Here is a 23,729-nt window from a genome sequence, read left to right as displayed (position 1 = left end):
TCAGATTAAAGAAGCCCCGCCCCTGACATCCCAGGTGGTTTGGCTAGCCACTGAGAAACTAGAGAAGAAGACGATATTGTGTTTAACTAAAATAAAGTTCAAACGTTAAATTTAACCAGCACCTCAAGCTTCCATGAATATTTACTTAAACCTCCTTTTACATTGCACCAAGAATGTAGCGCTGGGTTTTTCCTTACAGGCATGTTTTTCTTCATTAGTCCATTTACAGCTAACGTAAGTGCATATTTTGAAATCCTGCTATGACAAATAGAGCATTTCATTTATTTTTTATTTTTTTGCTTTATGTTGTTGCACAGATGATCATTAAGGTGCCCAGGGTGCAGATGCTATGCTAGCTAAATTTGACCAAATGTTTGTATCTCCATCCTCCTAATGCCTCAGGTCTCCATGGTGCGGTTTTCTATCCTCATTATCTGAGTCTCTATGTAAATTTGGTGTTTGTAAGAGAACCAGCATCAACGGAAATGATCAGAAAAACAGGTCCCGTTGCAGTGCTCATGCATAATAAATTAAAATGAGACAGTGGGTGTAGCAGTGACTAATAACATCTACAGTGAGCTATACTGCCTCGCAGCAGTGTTACAGAAACTATTTATTTTTTTATTTATTTTTTATTACCTTGACCTACCTGCCCTTTTATGAAAAGGCTTCACTTCCTGAATGCTCAGCTCACTTTAATGACTTTAATGAGACACGTCAAGGCTTCTTCTACATTTCACAGGTATTCTTCAGGCTTTAACACAGCCTTAGGTTAAAGGGAATATTAGATGTGACTTGCATAAATGTGACATTGCCAGGTTTGATTCGCCTTCTGCTTTATCTTTTCTTGCTTTCTTTCTTTTTTTTAAACATATTTCTTCTTCAGTCTCACAGTATCATTCACTGCTTTTCTCTCTGTTTTTGACCCTGCCTGCCACTCTCCAATCTGTCCTGCTCTGCCGCCCTGCGATTCAGCATATCAAGGAGCCGTGGCTGGTTCAGAGCGCTTGCAGACCTCCGGTAAGCTTCACACCAGTGCCTAATGAAAAGTGTCCCCTTTCATTTTCTCTGCCACCCTTTGAAGTTCCTCCCTCCATCAGTAAACGAGGGCAGGCTGAGTGACTTTGAAGACTGACACAACGTTTGGCTCTGCTGTGCATGTGGCACCTCTTAAAGAAAGACATGGGAGGAATGAAAGGGAGCTGCACACTGATGCTGTTTGGATATCATGGGAATTTATGTTTCTGTGTGGGTGTTCATAGATGTACAGGCATAAGTAAGACTATTTGTGGGGTAGTTACTGAAGGGATAAAATGACTTGCTTCCAAGTGAGCAGAAACGACAGTCATGTATATTTCATTCCAGGGACAGCGGGAGATTTATCCCACTTCGCTTCAAGCTGCGGAGCACCTCGCACTAGCTGTGGCACTCTGTGGCCTAGATTAGCTTCTGCCATGTGTGGGGTTCAGGACTTTTTAACCTAGAACTACATAATTTCTATACATATATATGCTCGCAATCTGATCAAACCAAAGAAGCGGTTTTGCCAGGAACAGCTATCTGACATAGACATGTTTATCTTACAAGGACCTCTAGTTTTTGTATAAAACATGACATCCTGAAAAAATATATACACTTTTAGAGTTTTATATTAAATTAGTTAATGTCCCTTCAACTTCCCCTTGTTTTTTTAATTTATTTTTGTTAGTATTTTCACAAATTACCATCTTCATCCAACCTTTTCCAAGTAGCTTTAGTGCCCAGATTTAACTTAACACTTGTATAAATGACTTTTGCAAACATAACCCAACCACAGGTGGCCACAACCCTGTGTACCCCTAATGCTGGTCCCAAGCCCATTTTGGTCCTGGTATTCATGTGGATTTTACTGTTATGTATATAATATATATACACTTGCCAAGCCTAAAAGAAAAATCCCAAAAGAAGAAGGCTCAAACATATGCTTCGGTGGTGGTGGTGGTGGTGGTTGGTTGTGGTTGGTGGGTGGTGAGAATGTTTGAAGTGTTGTAAATAAAGACAAAAGCTCCCTTAGTTTTGCTCTGAGCTGTTAGATAAAGTGAATGAGGGAAATATCCAGTCCTAGAGTGTTTTGTTGTTGCCCCCACGGGCCTCCCAACGGTTACCAAGGGCTCTCATTGGCCTGCAGGCCACACTTTGAAAACCCTGCTTGTAACCCACAGGACCCAAGGATACCAGTCTCAGACAGCAAAGGCCTGTGACCATTTCTCAACAAGCTGGATTTTTTTGATAAGAGTTATTTTAATATTGTGACCCATGTATGCACTGCTAAAAATTTACTGATAGTCAACTCTGTCCATTGTCATCATCGTGCACAGATGTTGCGTGTTTCTTGTCAGGTTCGACAGATTTCATATACTGACTGTGCAAATGTGCGCGTTTCTAAAGAAAGCAAGATTTCTATTGAAAATGTGCTGATTTTTATTTTATCTTAAAGGGATTTTAAAGACATAGCAAAACTGGAAAAGTCAGGAGCAATATAATTTATGTATATATTACACTATTGCTTCTGAGGAATGACCATGTGGGTGCGAGACAATCCAATATTTTCCCTACACACACAGATATTAAGTGGCAATCATGTTGAATGAAGCTTTATCAGCTTGTAATGGCATCAGGGGCCGCTTGCTAGGAGAATGTGCTGAAGAATTGCATGCTGCTATTTTTTTGTAACTGATACTTGATTATCTCATATGGAGCTGATTGTATTTTCCAAAACAAATCACTCAAACTAAAGCGTGACTGCGGTAAATTTATCATAACATCAGTGCACTGAGGGAAATGCAGGACTTGAATGATGGGAAGCAAACATCTTTGCGGTGTGTTTCAATAATTCTACGCACACTGTTGTGATAGCCCGGACTTCTAAGCAGAACAAGATCATTATGAGAAGCATGTCACAATCTTTCAGATTCATCCCTGAGAATGGGATTTGACGAGACCTCATGGCACACATATCTTGCACGTCCGGATTGTATTGCTTTGCTGTTTTTGACAAGGCAGAGAATGACAGGCAGCTAAAGGAATAACTTGTCAGGAACTGTTCACTTAAAAACAAAGAGTGCCATCTGCAGCTTTTCTGCTGTCCTGTGACGTTTCCCCCGGGGAATTCTCTTATAGCTGCTTTGTGTGTGTGTGCTTGGATAAAGCAGTGGGTCTTTTTCTAGTCTGTATTAGATGGTCTTTTTAGGCATTTCTGTCTCTATCACCCGTGTGTTCTTACTCCTGCTCCATTCCTCCCATCTATTCTAGCCTTACAGCTTCAACAGGAAGCTCGGTTTGGCACCTCCTTTCCTCCGACCTGGGTGAAAGAGGGCGACACCCTCACCCTGGAGTGTACATTCACCTCAGCTCTGCTCCTCTTCCAGAAGGATGTCAGCTGGTATAGAGATGGTAAGTGTTGCAAATACAAAGTAATTAAGTAAGTAAAATTTATTTATATTGCATTTTTAAAGAACAAAGTTCACAAAGTGCTTTGCAGAAGAGAATACACAACAATTTAAATGGTATAAAACTAAATCAAGGCAAGCCTGCACAAGCTGGTCTTAAGTTTCTTTTAAAAATGTATTAACACAGATCTTAGGTCCAGAGAAAGCACAGATCTAGGGCTCTAGGGACAGCCATCAAGCAAGGATCAGCAGATCTCAGAGATGTAGAAGTTATATATGGCTGTAGTAGCTCACTGATGTATGGAGGCAACTGACGATGGAGGGCTCTAATCGCCAAAGGTTTAGGACCTTTTAGATTTACTCAGAGCAAATCATCCCAAGGGTCCAAGATTTTAATTACTTTTGGGAACAAAGATGTCAGGTCCACAGATCATAACTTCAGTTTTTGTGTATTGAGAAACAGATAATAGGATACCATTTAGTCCTTTATAATATGAATGCAGTCTTGAACAACAGATAATTTGGTCACATTCTGGGGTTTCAAAGACAAGTACAATGAAATGTCAGCCGTATAACAATAGTATGAAATGTCTTCAAAGTTATTCAGGATGTGTCCAAGTGGGAGCAAACAGGATACGTCCCAGGACTGAACCTTGCGGCACACCACGGGATAAAGCAGCAGGAGATGACACAAAATTAGCAAAAGCAAGTGTAACACTCCAATGAGAGGGATGGGAAGAAAATAAGTCAAAATGCCCACCCACGTTCTAAATCTCTTAATCAGGGTACTACGATTAACTGTGTCAAAGCAGCTGACAGACGCAAGAGTATAAGGATTGAATAGTTACCTGCATTTCATCTCATTTTATATGCTAAAATTTCATTTGAATTTCAGTAGAGTGAATCTGGCTGAAAGTTCTCTAAAATGTTGTGAACAGTTCAAACTTCTGGTAGTTGGTTGGCCAACACTTTTTATAATGTTTTGGAAATAAAGGCAGTTTTGAAATTTTCCTAAAATTAAAAGAGGGTGAATAATGGCCTCATTAAAATATGAAGGGACACAGCCAGAAGTTAAAGTTAAAGCATTAATTACCTCGAGTCTAGTGGTGTGAAAGACCTTTTTGAAGTTGGTAAAATGAAAGTAATGGGTCATAAAAGCATTATTCTTGACTTTTTAGCTTGCTTTTTCTATTTTCCAGGTGTACAACTGCATCAATCCAGCAATGTGGAGATTAAAACATTTGACACCAAGGCCGTCATCACCTTAAGGGCTGCACACAAGGAGGATGAAGGTCTTTATACTGCAAGACTGAGAACCACGGATGGAATCCAAGAGCACAGCGCTTTTGTCTATCTCACAGGTGAAATACTCTAAAATGTTAGCCTACACTTACAATTTATCAATGCATTAGAGTCCAAAGATTAATGGATCTAATATAAATACTGAAGCTGGCTTTGGCGCTTTCAAAATTATCCATTAATGTGAAAATATACCTCCACAGCCTCACTGAGAGAAAATTAAGACCACTTTTCATGTGCAAATGCTTAGCATGAACAAACAGAAAACCTCCAGATGCATTAGTTTAGCTTAAAGTTTAGAAACAATAGGAAACCCTCAGCTGGCTCTCAAAAGGATCATCATGATTATAAAAAAAACCCAACATACCATTCATGTAGTCTTAAAAACTGTCACGGGGGGGTGGGCCGGTGTGTTTGAGGTGTGGACCAAAAATGCGGACACAAAAAAAAATTGCGGTATAACAAAAAGCGAACCGTTTATATCTGGGCTGATGTCGAAACAAAAACAAAGCAATGCAAACTGGAAAAAAACTAACCTGAAACCTAAATGGGGAAAAACTAAAACATAAAAACTGACTTGAACATGGTCGGAACAGGATTCATGAAAAACTATGACAAGAGATAAATGGACAATGAACAGGCGAAAGGAAACTCTGTGACAAGATGTGACTTGACCTGGTGAAGACAGAAGACATAAATACACTGAAGGGTAATGAGGGAAGTGGAAACACCTGGGGAAACACAGCTGACACAAATGAACCTGAATGCCACAGGGGAAGTACAACTAAACACATTGAGCATGGAACGGACTCTTCACAATAAAACAGGAAACATAATAGAATGTAGACATGACAACACGAGCTTGACAACGTGGAAGCGCATACATGAAACAGACAAAGGAGAGACGAAAGTACTGGCACAGCTAAAAGTACAACATAGAGGACAACACAGACTTACACCAAAGACAGGAAAAGACTCATAAACTCAGAGATATGGATGAAACTAAACTAAAGAATAAAAACCAACTAAACTCTAACTAAATAATAACACAAGAGCTTCACATTATTTCAATATAACATAAGAAATTTCTTGACCACGTGCTTCTTTCCTTCTGACGTCTCTTTTATAACCACCAGTCACAGTCTTGTAATATCCCACATTTTCACTGTTTTTACAAACACACCTAAGCAGAACATGCATCTGAAAACAGAGTGCTCTTCATTTGTTCCTTGAAGTGCCCAGCACTCTTGGTCATATTACAAATTTTGCAAACATTTTTAAAATAACTGAATGTGAATTCATTTTAAGCATATTTACCATCAATGGTCATTGTATTAATTACCTCTTGCTTGTGCTTGGTTGGACCCAATTTACTTTTAGAGCTGCTTCAATTTGTATTGGTATAGATTCAACAAAGTGCTGGAAACTCTGGAAACATGATAGCATCAGACAGTTGCTGCAGATTTGTCAGCTGCACATCCATCATGTAAATCTCCCATTCCACTAAGTCTTGATGGTGCTCTATTGGATTGAAATCTGGTCACTGTGGAGGCCATCATGTCCTGCTGGAAGCAGCTATCATAAGATTATACAGGGTGGTCATAAAGGGATGGACATGGCCAGCAACAATAATGCAGGAGAGATCCATGATCTCATGTTGTTTACATCCAATTCTGACCTCTCTCATCTAAAAGCTGCAGAAAATTGAAACTAACGTTTTTCTCAGTCTTCTGTTGTTCAGATATGGGGAGCCTGTTTGAACTGTTGCCTCAGTTTCTTGTCATAGCTGACAGCTCGAAGCAATCTGGTGGTTCTCCTCTGAACTCTGGAATCAGCAAGGCTTTTTCACCTAGATAGCTGCAACTCTCTGGATATTTTCTCTTTTTTTCAATCATTCTCTGTAAATTCTATAGATGTTGGCAAATCTCTGTAGGTAAAACATTTTCTGAAATACTCAGACCAGCCCGTCTAATACAAACAACCATGGCACATTCAAAGTTAGCTAAAGCACTTTTCTTTTCTGTTCTAATGCTTGGTTTGAACTTTGGATTTCCTAGATGCATTGAGTTTCTGCCAAGTGAGTAATTCTCCCCCCAAAGGGAGGGAGTATGTAATCAGTTGCATTTGTTTGTCTGGCTCTCTGTTTGTTAGCCATCTAGCATCTACAGTTTTCAAAAAAATAATTTCCAAATTTTATGTGATGGTAGATGCTAATAACAGATTCAACTGATTTCATTTTGGTGAAAATCGGGTGTAAACGTCAAATTTGCACCAAATTTGAAAATCAGTAAAAATTTTATATGATCCACAATTTTTTTGTGGATCATCGTCAAACCTCACAACAATAGGCCTTGGGAACATGAGTACCTAGGTTGCCTAGGCATTACCTGCTTCTATTTACATAATAACATATATAGTGGTAACAGTTAATGCTTATCTAAGCAGATGATGAAATGTATGATTCATTTTGCAGACACGTTGCTTTTTTTGAAGTACGTAGCTTGTTTTCAACGACTTCCTAAAGCCACTCATAGGCATTGTGCCACGCTTGTAAGTGGGTGTCAGATCACATCAGAAACTCCTCAAATATTTAGTGTCTTCTTTGAAGAACTTGCCCAGCTGTCTTTCAAATTATACGCTTTGTTTGATGTGATGTTTTCAGTCCTCGGCAAAATGACAAATAATGACAAAGTGTGATCTTGTCACCTGTGCGTACAAAATATATGTCTTTTGGAAAATATAATCGTCTTTTTTTACTTTCGAGTTCAGAGCAAACATTCCTCCAAACATTATTTGTATTCATCAGATTTTGGTTCTAGTTTCATTTCCTTTCAGCAAACTGATTCACACAGGGAAATTGCACCATCAATCAAAATATTTCTCTGTCGAGGGCTTGTTAACTTTGTTCGATGAAAGTATATATTTTTCATATGCCACTTTCTTCTTTCGACATGCAAATAAACCAGAGAGAAGCTCACACTTGAGTCATCAACTTGAAATCTAAGCAGCATTTGTGTTTTAAAGTAATTGTAGTGCTTGTTCATGTATGTATTCAACCTTAAGTCCCACAGCGACAGCATGAAGTGCTCTGAATCATTCATGAGCTCCTGTGCACATACATCGATAACACATCTGAGCCCAAATAAACACACGTATACGGACACTTAATGCAAGGTAAATCTCAAATACTTGAGATACTCGCTCTCTCTTTTGTTTGGGAGCTCGTTTTTTTCACCAGAGCTGTAGGTACTAATTTTGGAATCAGGGAAGGTCTCTGAATGTGTGTTTTTTCCATCATTCAGCCATCATATTAGCATTACAAATGGGGGGGTTTGCAATAAAAAACAAATAAGAAATGAAGGATGGGAGCGAGGGTGGCTGGTGGATGCGCATTTAAAAAGGAACGAGATATGTTTCCTATTTAAATGTTGACTTAAGCCTTTTGTTAAAAACAACAACAATCTATTCTCAGCATCAAGAAAAGGTTTGCAAACATGTCACGCTATGTTATTCAAGTCTGCTTTGAATTATTTCTTCATTTCTTTTTTGTCCTTTTCGCTATGTCTGTGTGTGTGTGTGTGTGTGTACATGTTTAGGCATCTTTGTGAGGACAGAAATTAGTTGCGGGGACCAGCAGTCACTTATGGGAACAAAATTCCCGTCCCCACGAGTTTGAAGACATTTTTGAGGGTCAAAATGGGGTTTTGGTGTCAAGGTTACAATTACGTACAATTACGGGTGTCAAACTCCAGGCATCGAGGGCCGGTGTCCTGCAGTTTTTAGATGTGTCCTTGATCCAATATAGCTGATTTAAATTAATAAATGACCTCCTCAACATGTCTTAAAGTTCTTCAGAGGCCTGACAATGAATTAATCATTTGATTCAGGTGTGTTGACCCAGGATGAGATCTAAAACCTGCAGGACACCCACCCTCAAGGCCTGGAGTTCGACACCCCTGGGTAAGGGTTTCATGGTTAGGGTTGCGGTGAGCAGCGAGGGAAAGCATTATGTCAGATGCTGACAGACAGATGTCCTCACTAAGACATGAAAACAAGTGTGTGTGTGTGTGTGTGTGTGTGTGTGTGTGTGTGTGTGTCAAATTTGAGACGGCAGGAGATTTGAAAGTTCAGAGATTAACACACACTTGATCTGTTATAATATCAAAATCTAAAGCCAAAGTCTTGTTTGTGTTCAGAACAGCTTTTTCCATAACCAGCTTTGAGCATCAGTATCGTGGGATATATCAAGTTTAAAGTAGCAAAACTTCACTAATGCAGGGTCTGTGATGTAGATCATCAGAAAAAAACGACTGCTACCGGTGAACTTTGATCTGTTTTCTGATCATTTGCTGGAGAAGACTTCAAAAGGTGCATTTTAGGTAAACTTTCCAGGGAGATCACCATGTGGGATAGGTGGCTGGTCAAAACAAGTTAGAGCTCATGGAAGGTCTTATTTGTACCTATACGTTCTCTACCACCCCGTCTTTTAGCAATGATTCCATCTCTGTCTAAACAATTTTCTAATAAACCATAACTTAACTGTCACTAATGGCTCTGAAATGGAAGAATTACATTTGTTCACATGTTCTTTTGGATAAAAAAAACTGGATCAAAGAACATCAGGTACTTGAGACACTGTTTTTTTTTTTTTAATCTTTCCAATTTGAGCACACAGAATTTATTTTATATAGAATATCTCCTGGAGTAACTTAACATGTGGAGTGGCAACTATTGATTACTTTAAAATCATTGATAATCCTTTGGTCATTAGGAGAAACACACAATAGCAGGTCAACAAAGCAAAACTCGTTTTTGATATTGTCGTCACTGGCAGGCGGGTGGCATGAATGCCCAACTTTGTGAACATGATCATTTGAGACTGACACAATGTAGGATTTTCAAATTGATGCCATAGGTGCATCTACTAAAAATCTTGGACAGGAATCTCAGTGATCTTGACCTCAAGGTCAGAGGTCAAATTTTCTGAAAATCTTGCAGACATGAAAACTTAAGAAACCCAGGATTGGTGGCCATTTTTTTTACTTTCAGGCTTATATGTTTGAATCGATTGCATGAACTAGATTGCTGTAGATCCTATTATTAAACTTTCCAGTTCCTTTTTCCCTTGGTTTTACACATCTCCTCCTCTTTTGGCTCACTAACTTTTTCCTACTTTGTTTGTTGGAAAAACAAACCCTGTGTTTCCACAGTAAACGATTTAGTTGAGTGCTAAACTGGAAATCCAATAAATATATTCCAAATAATGTGAAAAAAGCAGCACATCACAAACTTCTCTGTCAGCTGGGACAAATTGCTCCTGTTTGACTTGTTTACTGGTTCATTCAGCTTTCATTAGAACTACACAAATTCAGTTCAGTTATTAGTACATAGCTGGGGGCTGAATATTTCTATGCCGTTTTTCTTCTCGCTAACTGACTCTCTGCTGACATCCATAGATGCATCGGCTGCAGTGGTGGGCGGTCCCGCGTCTCCTCTCGCAGTGCAGGTGTCTGACGTGAACAAGGACTACGTTTTCCTGACTTGGCAGCCGCCCAGCGCTGATGGAGCTTCACCTGTGCAGGGATATTATGTGGAACGGTGAGAATCGCGATGTACCGCTTACTTCAAATATTCCGTTGGGTTCAAATGAATCGGGTAAAACAAAGTGAAAGCTGACACTGAAAGTTTATTTCAGACCTTTGAAAACTAGCTGACAGTGTTGGCAAATCAACAGTCCACTGAGCAGGTGTTTATCCTGTTGACATAGAAATGTGCTTCTTTGTATATTTTAGGATTTCTAGATTTTCCCTTTTAAAAAGTTAATGATTTAACAGCTTTGGTGCAATCACATCCATCTGCACTTTCTTTCTAAATGTGTCCACACACTTTTAGATTTCAACAAACCCGAGCATGTCCCAGGGCTAGAGGTGAGGTACACCCCACCTCTGTATTCGGACAAATTTTTCCTATCATTTTCTATATTACACAACACTGTCCAGAAGACAGAGTGTCACGGTCCTAGTGACCCAGTGTTTTGTGTTATTATTAGTTTTTGATTACATCATGGTTTATCACTGTTAGTGTTGTGGTTTCTGTTTTGTATTTCTAGCGCTCTAAGTTCTGCAGTATTTCTTGATTTCTAGTTCTTGGTTTTTGCTCATGTGCCCTTTATGTTCAGTGTAGGTTTAGTTCTGTCTTCATGTTTATTTTCTTGTTCCCCAGTCAGTCGTGTCTCATGTCACTCCTGTCCCTGTGCTCCGTGTTCCCTCTGTTCAGTATCAAGTCCGTGCACTTGTGCCTGTCGTGTGGTTCCTGTTTTATTTTGATAGTCTTGTGTTCTGTGTTTGGAGCTTTGCTTTACTCCTGTCTCGTTACGTCTGATTAGTCCCAGCTGTGTTTCCACCCGTTTCCATGCTCTCGGTTTTCAACCTGTGTATTGTAGTCCTCACACACACTGAGCAAGTGTGCTGTCACGTTGTACCTTAACTACTCTGTGTGTTTTTCCTCCATGCTCCTTGTAGTTGTTTCCCAGTTTAGTTCCTTAGCTTCCCAGTGTCTTAGTGTTTTGATTTTAGTTCGTATTTCTAGTTCCTCGCTTTAAGGCTTTGTTTTTTGTATGAAGTGTTACGCCCCTAGTCTAGGCGGGTAGGGACGCACATAAGGTTGGAGGAGAGAGAGACAAATCCCCGCCCTGGTTCCCAAGCCAAACATCCAAACCAGTTGTGAGTAAAAAAAGTGATTTTATTTAAGGACAAGAAGCATAGCTCCAGGGTGAGCCCAGGCCAAAATAATAAACAAAACCAACTAAGTCCCACCAGAAAAGACTAACTAAACCCTAAGAAAGAAAAAAGAACAAACAAATGACAGAGCTATCCCTCGCTCCCTGACCAAGAAAACAGGAGAAAACGATTCCAAAAGAAAAGGCAGCTCACCCCTTCCGCTTCAGCCCACGAGTGCCTAAGCTCTCAGCTAATGCACTAGGAGCGGCTTTTACAATTCACACTCCCACAAATACACAAGATAAACACAGGCTGGGAAAACCAGGGTCAGGACTGCGACGGCTGTCAGGCTACTCGCTCATTCCACACTCTCTCTCTCTCTCTCTCCCTGGAGCTGTCAGAGCGGCTTTTTGAATGTGGTCACCTGTTCCATGGTCCAATCAGCTGCTCACTACTCTTCATTAGGGGAGGGACCTGTAAAGAGTCTTAAACACAGTAAAGAGACACAGAACAAACAGCCCACACAGTGTTCTTATGGCCACAGCCGTAACAGAAGAGTCATTTACAGCCAAAATAATGCTGCCTTCTTTAGTTCACTCCTTCATTGTCCGTGAGTCCTGCATTTGGGTCCTACATCCTGCCTGCCACACAGCAAACCATGGCATCGAGTCACCTTCATGTTTTTTACATATTGCAAATGCAATGTCAGGGTTTCTTTTTCTTTCTTTTTTTTAACCTTGAAAATTGACTGATGAAATTTCGATTGTCAGAACTGTTTTTGTTTTGTTTTTTTCATTGTGTTCATATTGATTTTTACATTAAGCTTCTACATTAAGTCATTGCTTTGGTTGGTGATTTATCATGTCATTTAAATATCAATTAAAATGACAGCTGATTATGTCATTTAAACACGCACTTAATCAACTGATGAACTGTGAGACAATTAGTCTGACTACGCTACCTTTTCAGACTGTGTGCATGTTTGAATTCAGTAAAACAACGAAAGAAAAGTTTTGACGAAAAGATTACAGGTTTTCATTGCCAGAAATATCCAGCACAGAGATTGAATCTCCTACAGTGAGCTCACGTTGATTTGGCATTCATTAAAATGCTTATTTTAGATTGGACTCTCAGTGATTTCCTGTACTGCAAGTCAACATGTGACCAACAGTAAGCCTACACTGCTAACCCTTCTGTGTGCTTCTGCTGCTGAGGAATTTGAATTGGACATATTAAGTTGGCAGAGCCCTAATGAGATGGATGGTATACATGGTAATTATCAACCCTCAACTGTGTGTTAACAGCAGACTCAAAGGCTCTCTGAGGAGAACAGCTACTGGAGCTATCACCAAAATCAGTCAGTCAGGATCACCTGAACATGTGTGCTCATATATTTGCATTTCTGCATTTCATGTTCGTTTGTGTATTTTCTTCTTTAGTCACAGCACACAGCTCTAAACGCTACTGGTTACTGAACAACGAAACAAAGTGTAGGATACTTCCCAGTTCCCTAGCAACCCCCCCGTCTGGTTAGAAAAGTGGCAACAGTTTGTCATTGATGTCGTACAATTTGAGCCTGGACTTGTACTTAAAAAACATTTTTGTTCTGTTTTTGGAGCCTTGTTATTTTCGCGATGCTCTCTGGTCACAATTATACTCTTTTGTGGCGTACATACTGGCTGTTATGTGGGATAAAGTGTTTCAGAATTGGTGTTATAATACTGTACCCCGCAGACTGCACCTAGTGTTGTTCAAACACAATGGGTTAGTTCTTTGTTTTTCTTGTACAATTTTTTTTTCTTTATTACTGTATTTTCAGGACTGACTTCTCCCTCGCACCGTGTGTCCTTTTCAGATGTGACCTCAGCCAGGGTGAGTGGGTGCGCTGCAATGTGGATATTCAAAAGATTTGCCATTACCCAGTGTTTGGGCTGAAGGAAGGAACTCTGTACCAGTTCAGAGTACGTAGTGTGAACCAGGCCGGTGCAGGGCGCCCCTCCAAAGCCACGAAGCCCGTCGTCACTGCAGACCCCCTGGAACACACCAGGACTATGGGTAACACATTAAACATCAACACTGACATATAAAAAGCTTTAAAATGTGTTAATGTTGCTGGTTTTTCCTGCATCGTCTAATTTATTTGTGGAGTGAAATTTAAACCTGACCAGCAGAATACCTCAAGAGCTTTGTCTTTTTGGCGTCTGATATCATAAATAATGCCAAAGTATCCACAACAAATATGCATGAGTGCTTAAGTGGAGGAACTTTCCCCGATCAATTAGCAAGTGGAAAAAACACTCTCCTGAAATTCCTTAAATTACTGAATCAGGCTTTGCGATGCAGTTGTATTTATTCCTTAATCATAATTAATTAATTGTTTGAGTTCATAAAAAAAGATAAAGAAATAAAGAAAATGTTCCCAGTCTCTAAGATGTCATTTTGTCTCTTGGGCAGCCTTGATGATGTAAGATCACAGGCACTAAAACTGTCCTATCAGTTAGCTGTCAGGTTCATGTACTTCATGTGGTTTGTAAAAATGGGGGAACTTGCATGACACATCAAAGTGTTTTTCTTTGGTAGAACTTTTGGATGTCTGACAAAAGATGCATAAAGATGCTTTTCTGGCTCTAGAGAAAGTTGATCTACTTTGAAAACCAAAAATGTAAGATTATAGAGTCAGAAGGAAGAAGAATTTCTTCTCATACCTTGAGATTTTCATCTGGACTTTACTGACTTAAATCTCTGACTAAACTGTTGGCTTTCAAGCTGCATTGTGGGTAATGAGAGGAAAACATGGCGTGTGCCAGAGTGAAAAGGTGTCAGTGTATCATTATTTCCTTCATTCAGACTAATGTTAGGTCACCTTTATTTATATAGTACATTTCAAACAAGAGCTGTTGACTCATAGCTCCACATGAACAGACTCCTGCTTCCTAGAAAAGATCCTTGAAGTTTCAGCACTTTTCTACATATTTCAATTTATGGTCTTTTGAGAGCCAGAGTCAAAGAAAGTTTAAATTCCTCCACTAAACATAGCAGACATAATCAAGCACTGTGGTTTGCAAATGCAGTTGCTCCATAAGTGCTATTGGAGGACAAATGCCTACCAAATCAGCACAATGGGTGGGTTTACCACTGTTATCAAGGGGTACTTTACATAGCTAGCACCCTGCCCCAAGGACAACAACTTAAAATACCTTTGGATTCAGGTGGATATGGTTGTCTCCAGTGAGTGATTAGAGAAAAAATATGTTCCCTCTCGCTTGTAGTTAGTTAGAGTGGACCTAATGGCAGAAAAAAGATAGAAATGCAGCTTAATCATTGGGCAATTCTGTCTGAAATCGGGCTCAAAATCGTATGCAGCTGTTGGGTTGTTGCTGACTGTGATCGCAGCATATGATTTACATTATTTTCGAACACATCAAGCCATTGAGCGACCCCTGCGCCTTTTCATGGAAGCATCTGCGTGCACTATGTATCCCCACTTATTTATTCAGGCTTTTCCTTTAATTTGTCACTCATCTGCATCTACAAATGACTACAGGGAGCATCAACAATGCATTATCAGTTCGTTCCTACTGTTTATTCACCTCATCTGCCTCAGTTGCCATGTTACACCTGCAAGGAAATCAGCACTACCAGAGAGAACAGATGCAGATTTAGATCTCACTTTGTAGAGCCGCGGGCTTTTGCAGTTGTTTCTCTGACAGCTTCTTAATTACATTGTGGGGTAGAACACATTATTTCCTAAAAGATTACGTATTTTAAAGCTTTTCTGTTTGGTCAACGGTGTAATGTTGGAATGAGCAATTAATAAGATGCGATGTGGATCGTGGAGTGTGTGCGTGCCTGTGTGTAACTGGGAGGACAGATGGACTCTGGTCAGATGCTGTGGATCATTAAACACAGATGAAGGACAGACAGAAGGCTGACTTGCCTCCGGCCTGCTCTCCATCCTCCCATGTCGGTCTAGCTCACTTCTTTGTGTCTCTCTGAGTCTGACTTTCTTATCAGTGGCTGCTCCTCTAACATTAATACAATAATATTGTTATCGCAAGCTCATATATAACTTCATTACCCTGGTACCACGTTCCTTTCTATCCTCTCTATCTTCAACCTATATCTATCTGTTTTGTTCTCCTTTCACAGTGGTTACAGTGGACAGAGGAAGGACCATTACTATCACAAAAGATGAACTGGAAGGTGAGAACCTTTATTTTTATTTCAGTGCATAATTTTGTCCGAAAAACAAGCCACTTGAACATTTTCCCCATTGATTTAAAACAGCATCCATGTTTTACCGGCACGCATGGTGCCTCCTTTATGCCTGCAGGATCCCTCGGGGTTTGTGGCTTAATGCATCTTCATATTATATTTAACAATGAGCTGCAGTAATTGTATGACTGTAGCAATGAGCATTTGCTCCATTTACAGAACTGAAAAGAATGAACAATCCCTGGCGGTGTCCTAGTAAATGCACATAATGGCTCGAGCTAGTGTGAATGCCTGTGAAGAGGGCTGATAACCTTGGCAATGTAACCCACGGACAGATAAAAAGGAAAGCGGGAGGAGGAATTTGTGTTTGTGGAGCCATCTAAAACATGTAGCACAGGGAGTCCATTTATACTCTCTTTATTGTGTTCTCCAGAGGAGGTTTAGAGCAGAAGGAGTGTATACATGTATAACAAAGAAGTGCATGTGTGCAGCTTTTAACAGAAGTGAAATGACATAGCACTGCAACATCCTGAACTTCTAAGATCAGTCTCCATCCAGACTGACTCTGTTGCAGTACACATAACTTCGGACACTCCCTTGTCCAGATTGTATGTTGTGTGTAGAATGAAGAATCAGAATATTTGAAAGGTTATATGCTGTAGAGCTGTGGGAGGGTTGGAGAGAAACTAAGCCGAATGAATGTGATGTATGTAGTTTGCTAATGCTGTCTCACTGACCTTTGTTCCTCTAAAATTAAACTTGGATCCCTTTTTTATTATTTATGATCTATAAAAAATTGTGACGTTTGGAGGTCTGACCTTTGTTTGACTTTTGAAGGTGGAGTGCATGGCATGAAAAGTTTGAGAGCCACTAAATTATGGTCTCTAAGTTCAATGAAAGAGGAAACTTTCTCCCTTATTTTGGCTTTCTGAAAAGGGGAGGCTAGCCTCCAGATTAGAAAAGTGAGCTAAAAAAGTCACAACCAAAACAGGATGTGACTTTTGTAGTTAATAAAAAAGGCATCTAACTCTTCCTTATTACTGAGTTTATGGTCTCAAGCTCTAGTTTCAAAGTCTTCTGTATTATGTAAGTTTACATTTAGAGTTGCATTTAAAGTTAAATATGTTGTAGATAAAATAGGGTATTGGAAAACTGTAAACTGAGAGAAACAGCTAGCTAGTTTTTATTAATTTCAACAAAAGCAAAATATAAAAATGACAGTGTACTTTTATAAGTGGCTTCATAAGTACTTTGAATCGATCCCGTTGAACTGCCAAGCTAATCTTGGCTTGATCTTCATCTTGGGGACACTGATTTACAAAATCATACCATATCACCCTATTAGAGCACTTCGCTCTCGCTCTGCAGGCCTACTTGTTGTTCCTAGAGTATTTAAAAGTAGAATGGGAGGGAGAGCCTTCAGTTTTCAGGCCCCTCTTCTGTGGAACCAGCTTCCAGTTTGGATTCGGGAGACAGACACTATCTCTACTTTTAAGATTAGGCTTAAAACTTTCCTTTTTGCTAAAGCATATAGTTAGGGCTGGACCAGGTGACCCTGAATCCTCCCTTAGTTATGCTGCAATAGACGTAGGCTGCCGTGGGATTCCCATGATGCATTGAGTTTTTCCTTTCCAGTCACCTTTCTCACTCACTATGTGTTAACAGACCTCTCTGCATTGAATCATATCTGTTATTAACCTCTGTCTCTCTTCCACAGCATGTCTTTTATCCTGTCTTCCTTCTCTCACCCCAACCGGTCGCAGCAGAGGGCCCCGCGCTTCCCTGAGCCTGGTTCTGCTGGAGGTTTCTTCCTGTTAAAAGGGAGTTTTTCCTTCCCACTGTCGCCAAAGTGCTTGCTCATAGGGGGTCATATGATTGTTGGGTTTTTCTCTGTATCTATGAAGCGCCTTGAGGTGACTTTTGTTGTGATTTGGCGCTATATAAATAAAATTGAATTGAATTGAATTGAATCTCGATGTTGTATTCATTATGTTTGAGGCCATATATTCATCAGCACTGTGCAAAGACTATAGGAGCCCAGGGTTTTAATGACCTCATATGATCACTGAAAAAAGAATTAAGGTTAAAGTTGGCATTGGTTTCACTTAGCAGACAAAGATGTCAGGTTGTAAGTTTTATGAAATTCATTTCAGTTTTATTTAAATAGCGCAAAGTCACAATGGTTACCTCAGAGAACTCTATATTACAGAGAACCCCCCCAAAATGAGCATGCACTTGGTGACAGTGGGAAGAAAAAACTCCATTTTAACAGGAAGAAATCTTCGCCACAGTTCCCAGACATGTATTGTTGTTCATTTCCTTTTGTGTACAGTATACACACCGTATGGGAGAAAACTTCAGTCTGCCATGTTGAATCATTACGTGTAAATAATAAAATGCTAAACACTTTTATGTTTGACATTTAAAGATGTGCTGCAGTCATCTTCTTTTGAACTGAGGTCAGGTGACTGACTTCACCAATCAGGTGCATTCCACTTACTGTCCCTAAATGCTCATTTTAGCTGCACATTAAACATAATTTTCCTACTGCTTGGTTGTTTAAAAAAAAAAAAAAAAGAGTGCATTAAAATGACTATATTGTTTGGCTTCAAACAGAGTTTGATTAAGCACTTTGAGAGCCACGAAAATCAAATCATTTCCCTTAAATTAGCATATTCAACAGTCAAACAATACAGCATTGAATAAACAGATAAATGTTCAAAAGAAATGTAAATGCAAAAACAGTAAAGCTGCAAAGTACATAAACCATTTAGAGACCAAAAAATATTCACTGTGATTAACATCCCTCTTATGGACAATATTTGATCATTTGATTACCAAGTATTGTTGGCTTGTTGTGCAAGCCTGTGCTTTAAAACTCAGTCCTGGAGGCATTGTTATGCTCATTATGAAGCACATGTGTGGGGTTATTAGTGATGGCTTGGCTTTTACTGTGTACTTGTTTGTTTGTTTGTTTGTTTGTTTGTTTGTTTGTTTGTTTATAGAGCTCTATCAGGGATCTTTGGGTTCTTATAATAAATGTAAAACTGGTGTTAGTTGTTCTTTTAGCCTGTTCTTGTCTTTCTGGAGCAACAAATGAAAGAAATGCAAGCATGCATTAAATAGAGGAGGTGAAATATGTTATAATTACTCTCTCATCTACCCCGCTGAGAAAACCCGTACAACCACCGATGAGCCTGCTTAATAATATCTGTGTTCTCAGTAAACTTTCATTTCTCTTCACATATACCACACAAATATGTGTATGTCTTCACAGTTTCACAGCATTCATTAAAAATAGTCCCCTCCCAGAAAATGGGTTTAAGGAGCCTATCATTGCTTTTGTCTGTCATCAGCAGATTTTACTACATGGCTTTATGGTTTTTTCCGTAACCGCTGCAGCACTACATGAATTTTGTTTTTTTAAAGCACAGTGTGTCCTGCTGCTCAGATACTCCTCTGTATACTAACAAAGGTTTGCTGCCTCTACCATCCCTCTCTCTTCACTACTCTTTCAGCCGTGGAGCTCTTCTCTGATCCACACTGCAGCTCTACAAACTCTACAAGGAATACAAACGTGCAGAGACAGATGGGACACTTCTGGCTAAACCTGAACACTTCTATTGTCCTTGAATCATTTGGAGTGTCACTGAAAGTATTTGACTACATGTTATCTGCTATACTTAGGTATTAGAAAAGGAGGTGAGACTGGGGTAGCCAGGTGCTGTGCACACATTCAGCAGCAAAGCATTTTAAGAGAAAGAGAATCAAACGCAGCTTCTCAGCCAACACTTTTTTGGATTTTCATTCTCATTGACCTTGTTCTAACTTTTGCATTTGTCATCCTCCGCCTCCTACTCCTGTCTTTGCTCTCTAGGTCGAATCAAAGCTCCTTTTCCTCCCACAAATGTCCACGCCTGCGAGGTGAGCGACACCTACGTGGTGCTGAGCTGGACCGAGCCTGAACCCAGAGGCAGGGAGCCGCTCACCTTCTACGTGGAGCGGGTCAGTCACGGCACATAAATATTCATATTACAACAACTTAGAAGACTCTGATTGGCTGCAGGCCTCCCCGAGGGTCTTGGTTAAACTTCTTTCATCTTATGAGCTCATAAGTGAAGTTTTAGTGCATCTACTAAAAATCATTTTTAGATCAATCACATCTGAACATAATTTAAACTTGGAGAAACATCTCCAATCTTTGTAGCAGCCAGTAGAAAATCTCCTCACAGCGACTTGAAACTGGTCACTATAACATATCAGAGGTTTATTATCAAGCTGATTTGTTTTGATCCGCTATTTGAAAAAGTGGCCTGCTCTGGGAGTCAGGGTTAATCTGAAGTCATGTGATATGTTGTCTGAAGAACTGCAAACTAAAATCGCAATGATAACTGTTCATGCCAGAAGAGGAGAAAAACTGAAAGATGAGGATATCATGATTAGATTTTAGATTTCTAAGATGGCTGGATAATTGAGATAAACTTATACAGTTTAATTTACAAATCTGAGAAATGAGACTGATTACCTTCTGTGAAGTTTTACAAATTGGCTTTTATTTCATTTTAAAAAGACCTGCCTCTGAATTAAAAATATATGCATATGTGGGAAATGGACAGCAGTAAAATGTTAAACATTCATTTGAGCCGAAGCTCCTTAACTCCATAATTATAGATTAAGAAAATGTAATGGGCCTGTGTAAGTTGAAAACCCAGCAGAATTTTCACCAGAGTCTGCAGCTTCTGCACTTTACGAAGCAGTATGTCATGTTTCAGCTAATTGCTTCCATTTTACTGCAGCTTTAGTGTTTTGGTTCAGTCTCGAGTCACATAGCATCACACATCATTGTTGCCTGCAGCATGCATACAGCTGTTTTTAGCAACAATAGACTTGATGTACTTTACCTACTCTGTACCAAACAGAATACAATGATTGCATCTAGCTGGCAACCACAGTATTCAGCAACTTAAAACCTCAGCAGACGACAGAGAGCAATCCAGACCTGATAGAGCAGTGATTTTTATACCTTCAGGTTTCCAACAAAAGTTTCATGTTGCTCTGTAGATGCTGGATTAATAGTTCCATCTTAAGGAAGCGATGATCCAGAAAACATCTACACCTTTAAGATTTCTGAACAAACACGCACCTACTATGGTAAAAGACATTAAAAAATATCTACATTTAAATTACAATTAGATATAAACTCACCTGGCTACTCTGCTAAGTAAATCTTTTCAAGTTCATATATCTACGTTTATCACATTGCAGCATCTAAATGCATTTAGATGCTCGCAATCACAGAATTGGGAAGAAAGGGAATTTAAGTGACTTTAAACATGGAATAGTTGTTGTCACAAGATGGGCTGGTGTAAGTATTATAGAAAGTGCAAATCTACTTGGATTTTCACACAAAACCAGCCCAGTTGTTTAAAGAGAATGGTCTGAAGAAGAAAAAAGAAAATGTCTAGTAAGTGTCAATTCTCTGTGTGGAAATATCCTGTTGATGCCAGAGGCCAGAAGACATTGGCTGAAACTCACAGCAAGGCAACAGAAATTCAAATAACCATTCCCTATAACCAAGTTATGCAGAAGAGCTTCTCTGAACAATCAATATGTCAGACCTTGAAGCACATTGGCTACATCAGCAGAAGACCACATGGTGTGGTGCTTCTTAACAGCACATGTCTATCACTCTATGACCACAGTGTACACATTTTCACAATGCTCATGCCATCTAAACTGGGTTCTTTAATACTACAGTGAGTTAAATGGCTGTGCTTTGAATCATGGATGTGTTGCTGATAAACTGCAGCATCTGTGTGATGCTATCACATCAATATGGATCAAACTCTGTTACAGTATGCAGCAACACACTGTATGAATTCACAAAGAGGACCCAAAATGCAGACACCAGGGAACGTGGAACAAACCTTTAATGTTGACAGAAAGCGAGCCGTTTATTCAAGTTGGTAAAACATTACAAAACAAAAGGCAGACGTGAAACTAAACTGGGGAAACTAAAGATAAACATAAAACAACCAAAACATGAAACCTGACTTGGATACAAAGATACCTGGGGCCCGTTCTTCGTACGTCGCTTACTACATCCAAGATCAAATCATCGCGCTAACCGTGAGTTCGCTAATCCGGTTCGCCGAACACACCTGCTGTTGACGATTAGTACAGCTGGATGAAGTAATGTGAGATCACTGGGTGTCGTAAAAGGGTCTACGCATCGATAGTAGAAACATTGATCGGCAACCCTCTGATTGGTCGGCGAAAATGTCGAAGGAGCGCGCTCAGCTCGGTATTTTTCGGCAGCAGAGCAAGAACTCTTGATTGAGGGATTTCAGGAGTTTCAGAGTTTAATTAAAACGCAAGGGAACACTGCAAAGGCTGCAAAAGCAAGGAGAGAGGGCTGGCAGAAAGTTGCTGACAAATTAAACTCGTAAGTAATTTAATAATAACAATAATAATGGAGTGGATTGATATAGCGCTTTTCAAGGCACCCAAAGCGCTTTACAATGCCACTCCACCACATTCACACACTGGTGGAGGCAGCTACGGTTGTAGCCACAGCTGCCCTGGGGCAGACTGACAGAAGCCAGGCTGCCATATCGCGCCATCGGCCCCTCTGGCAAACACCAGTAGGCGGTAGGGTAGATTTATCATATCACACTATATTACCCAATATTATATTACATTATATTATATTATAATATGTTATATTATATCCCCTTTCACATTAGAGCCACAACAGGACCCACTAGAACATGGGAACAAGTAAAAGTGAAATATAAGAATATTCTACAGAATGGTAATATTTATCACTTATATTGCTTTTAGTCTCTTGGAAAGAGACCCTGAAATAATCTGTTTGTTTGTTCATAACAGCAACCAAGAAAAGGGCAGAGCACAAAAAGACAGGTGGTGGTCCTGCATCCCCTTGTCAACAAGTTGGTTAAGTGAATAATACCCTCACGGGAAAATCGATATCTCTCTATGAGCACACTGTCGCGCTGAGCTAAAGGATCCTGTCTGTCCCGCAATATACGCTGAATTCTGAGGACTCTCCTCATCAATCTTGCACCTTCCGCAATGGGCTGCTCGCGTAAACGGACAGGACATGGCTGCGACAGACTTCCCAAATCCACCTTCGCTTTTATAGCCGTGGTCTCCCATCTTGATTACACGAAGTAATTTGCAATTACCACTCTGAAATATGAATTACATCTGTAATAATCACATACATGTGATAGAATGTTAATAGTACATTTCCCTTTTTTAGGAAATGACCTGTATGTATCTGTGTGACATCAATAAAAGGATCAAGTGCTGCATTATCTTTAGTTACACTGATGTTATTTATTTATGGTGAAACAGTGGTGGAATATCGCTGTTGCTTTTGTATAAATGAAGCGGACATACCTGCGTGGCCGCGATCTAATCCTGTTTACATAAACAGCTGACACTAATCTGACATAACGAGACAAAGGAAGCACACTGACATAGGACACGGACCTTCAAAATAAAACAGGAAACATGAGACGCAGACATAGCAATGCAAACTTGACACATAAGACAGCATGAAACACATAAAGGGTGAGAGAAACTTAAATACAGGGGTAGAAAAACACAAAGAGAATCTAATAAACAAGTGTACTTAGTTAACCTAAAGAACTTAAACATAAACATCAAAATAAACTAAAACTTAAAACGCTAGTTCAGTAGACCCAGGAACGTGACAAAATCTCTGAGGAATCTTTCCAGTACCTTGTTGAATTCGAGTCACAAAGACCTGAGACACTTCTGAAGGCGAATGGGCTCCAATCCAAGTTTCTTACACAGCAAATCCAGCATGTCCAAATTAACACTGTCAGATTTGATTTCAACACTATTAAAGTGTCTATATGGGTCCACACCAGAGAGTGTTAATTTAACTCTTTTTGGAGAGTTGGTACGTTAACTCTGATTTAGTGTTAAACACCAAATCTGTCTGGAGTTGATCATTTAACACTTGGTGTTAAGAGTTTATATATTAACTCTTAAAGAGTATTTTAGTTTAACTACG

At 39.7% G+C, this 23,729-nt stretch overlaps 1 protein-coding gene across 1 annotated transcript in view; it reads left to right on the top strand.

Annotated features, from left to right (window-relative positions):
• myom3 (myomesin 3) overlaps positions 1-23,729 on the top strand; it is a 79,402-nt gene that overhangs the window by 27,609 nt on the left and 28,064 nt on the right. The window contains exons 8-14 of the mRNA XM_085471924.1: positions 976-1,020; positions 3,292-3,432; positions 4,628-4,789; positions 10,184-10,325; positions 13,302-13,501; positions 15,596-15,649; positions 19,539-19,666. Of these exons, the coding sequence (XP_085328050.1) occupies positions 976-1,020; positions 3,292-3,432; positions 4,628-4,789; positions 10,184-10,325; positions 13,302-13,501; positions 15,596-15,649; positions 19,539-19,666 (872 nt within the window). The remainder of the gene's footprint in view (positions 1-975; positions 1,021-3,291; positions 3,433-4,627; positions 4,790-10,183; positions 10,326-13,301; positions 13,502-15,595; positions 15,650-19,538; positions 19,667-23,729) is intronic.

The sequence above is a fragment of the Copadichromis virginalis genome, linkage group LG11, assembly GCF_057382275.1.
Source record: "Copadichromis virginalis isolate Kocher_CV1m ecotype Utaka linkage group LG11, C_Virginalis_male_GT1.1, whole genome shotgun sequence".
Taxonomy (NCBI): Eukaryota; Metazoa; Chordata; class Actinopteri; order Cichliformes; family Cichlidae; genus Copadichromis; species Copadichromis virginalis.
Note: the sequence above shows the minus strand (reverse complement) of the source record. Positions and strands in the feature narration are given on the sequence as shown.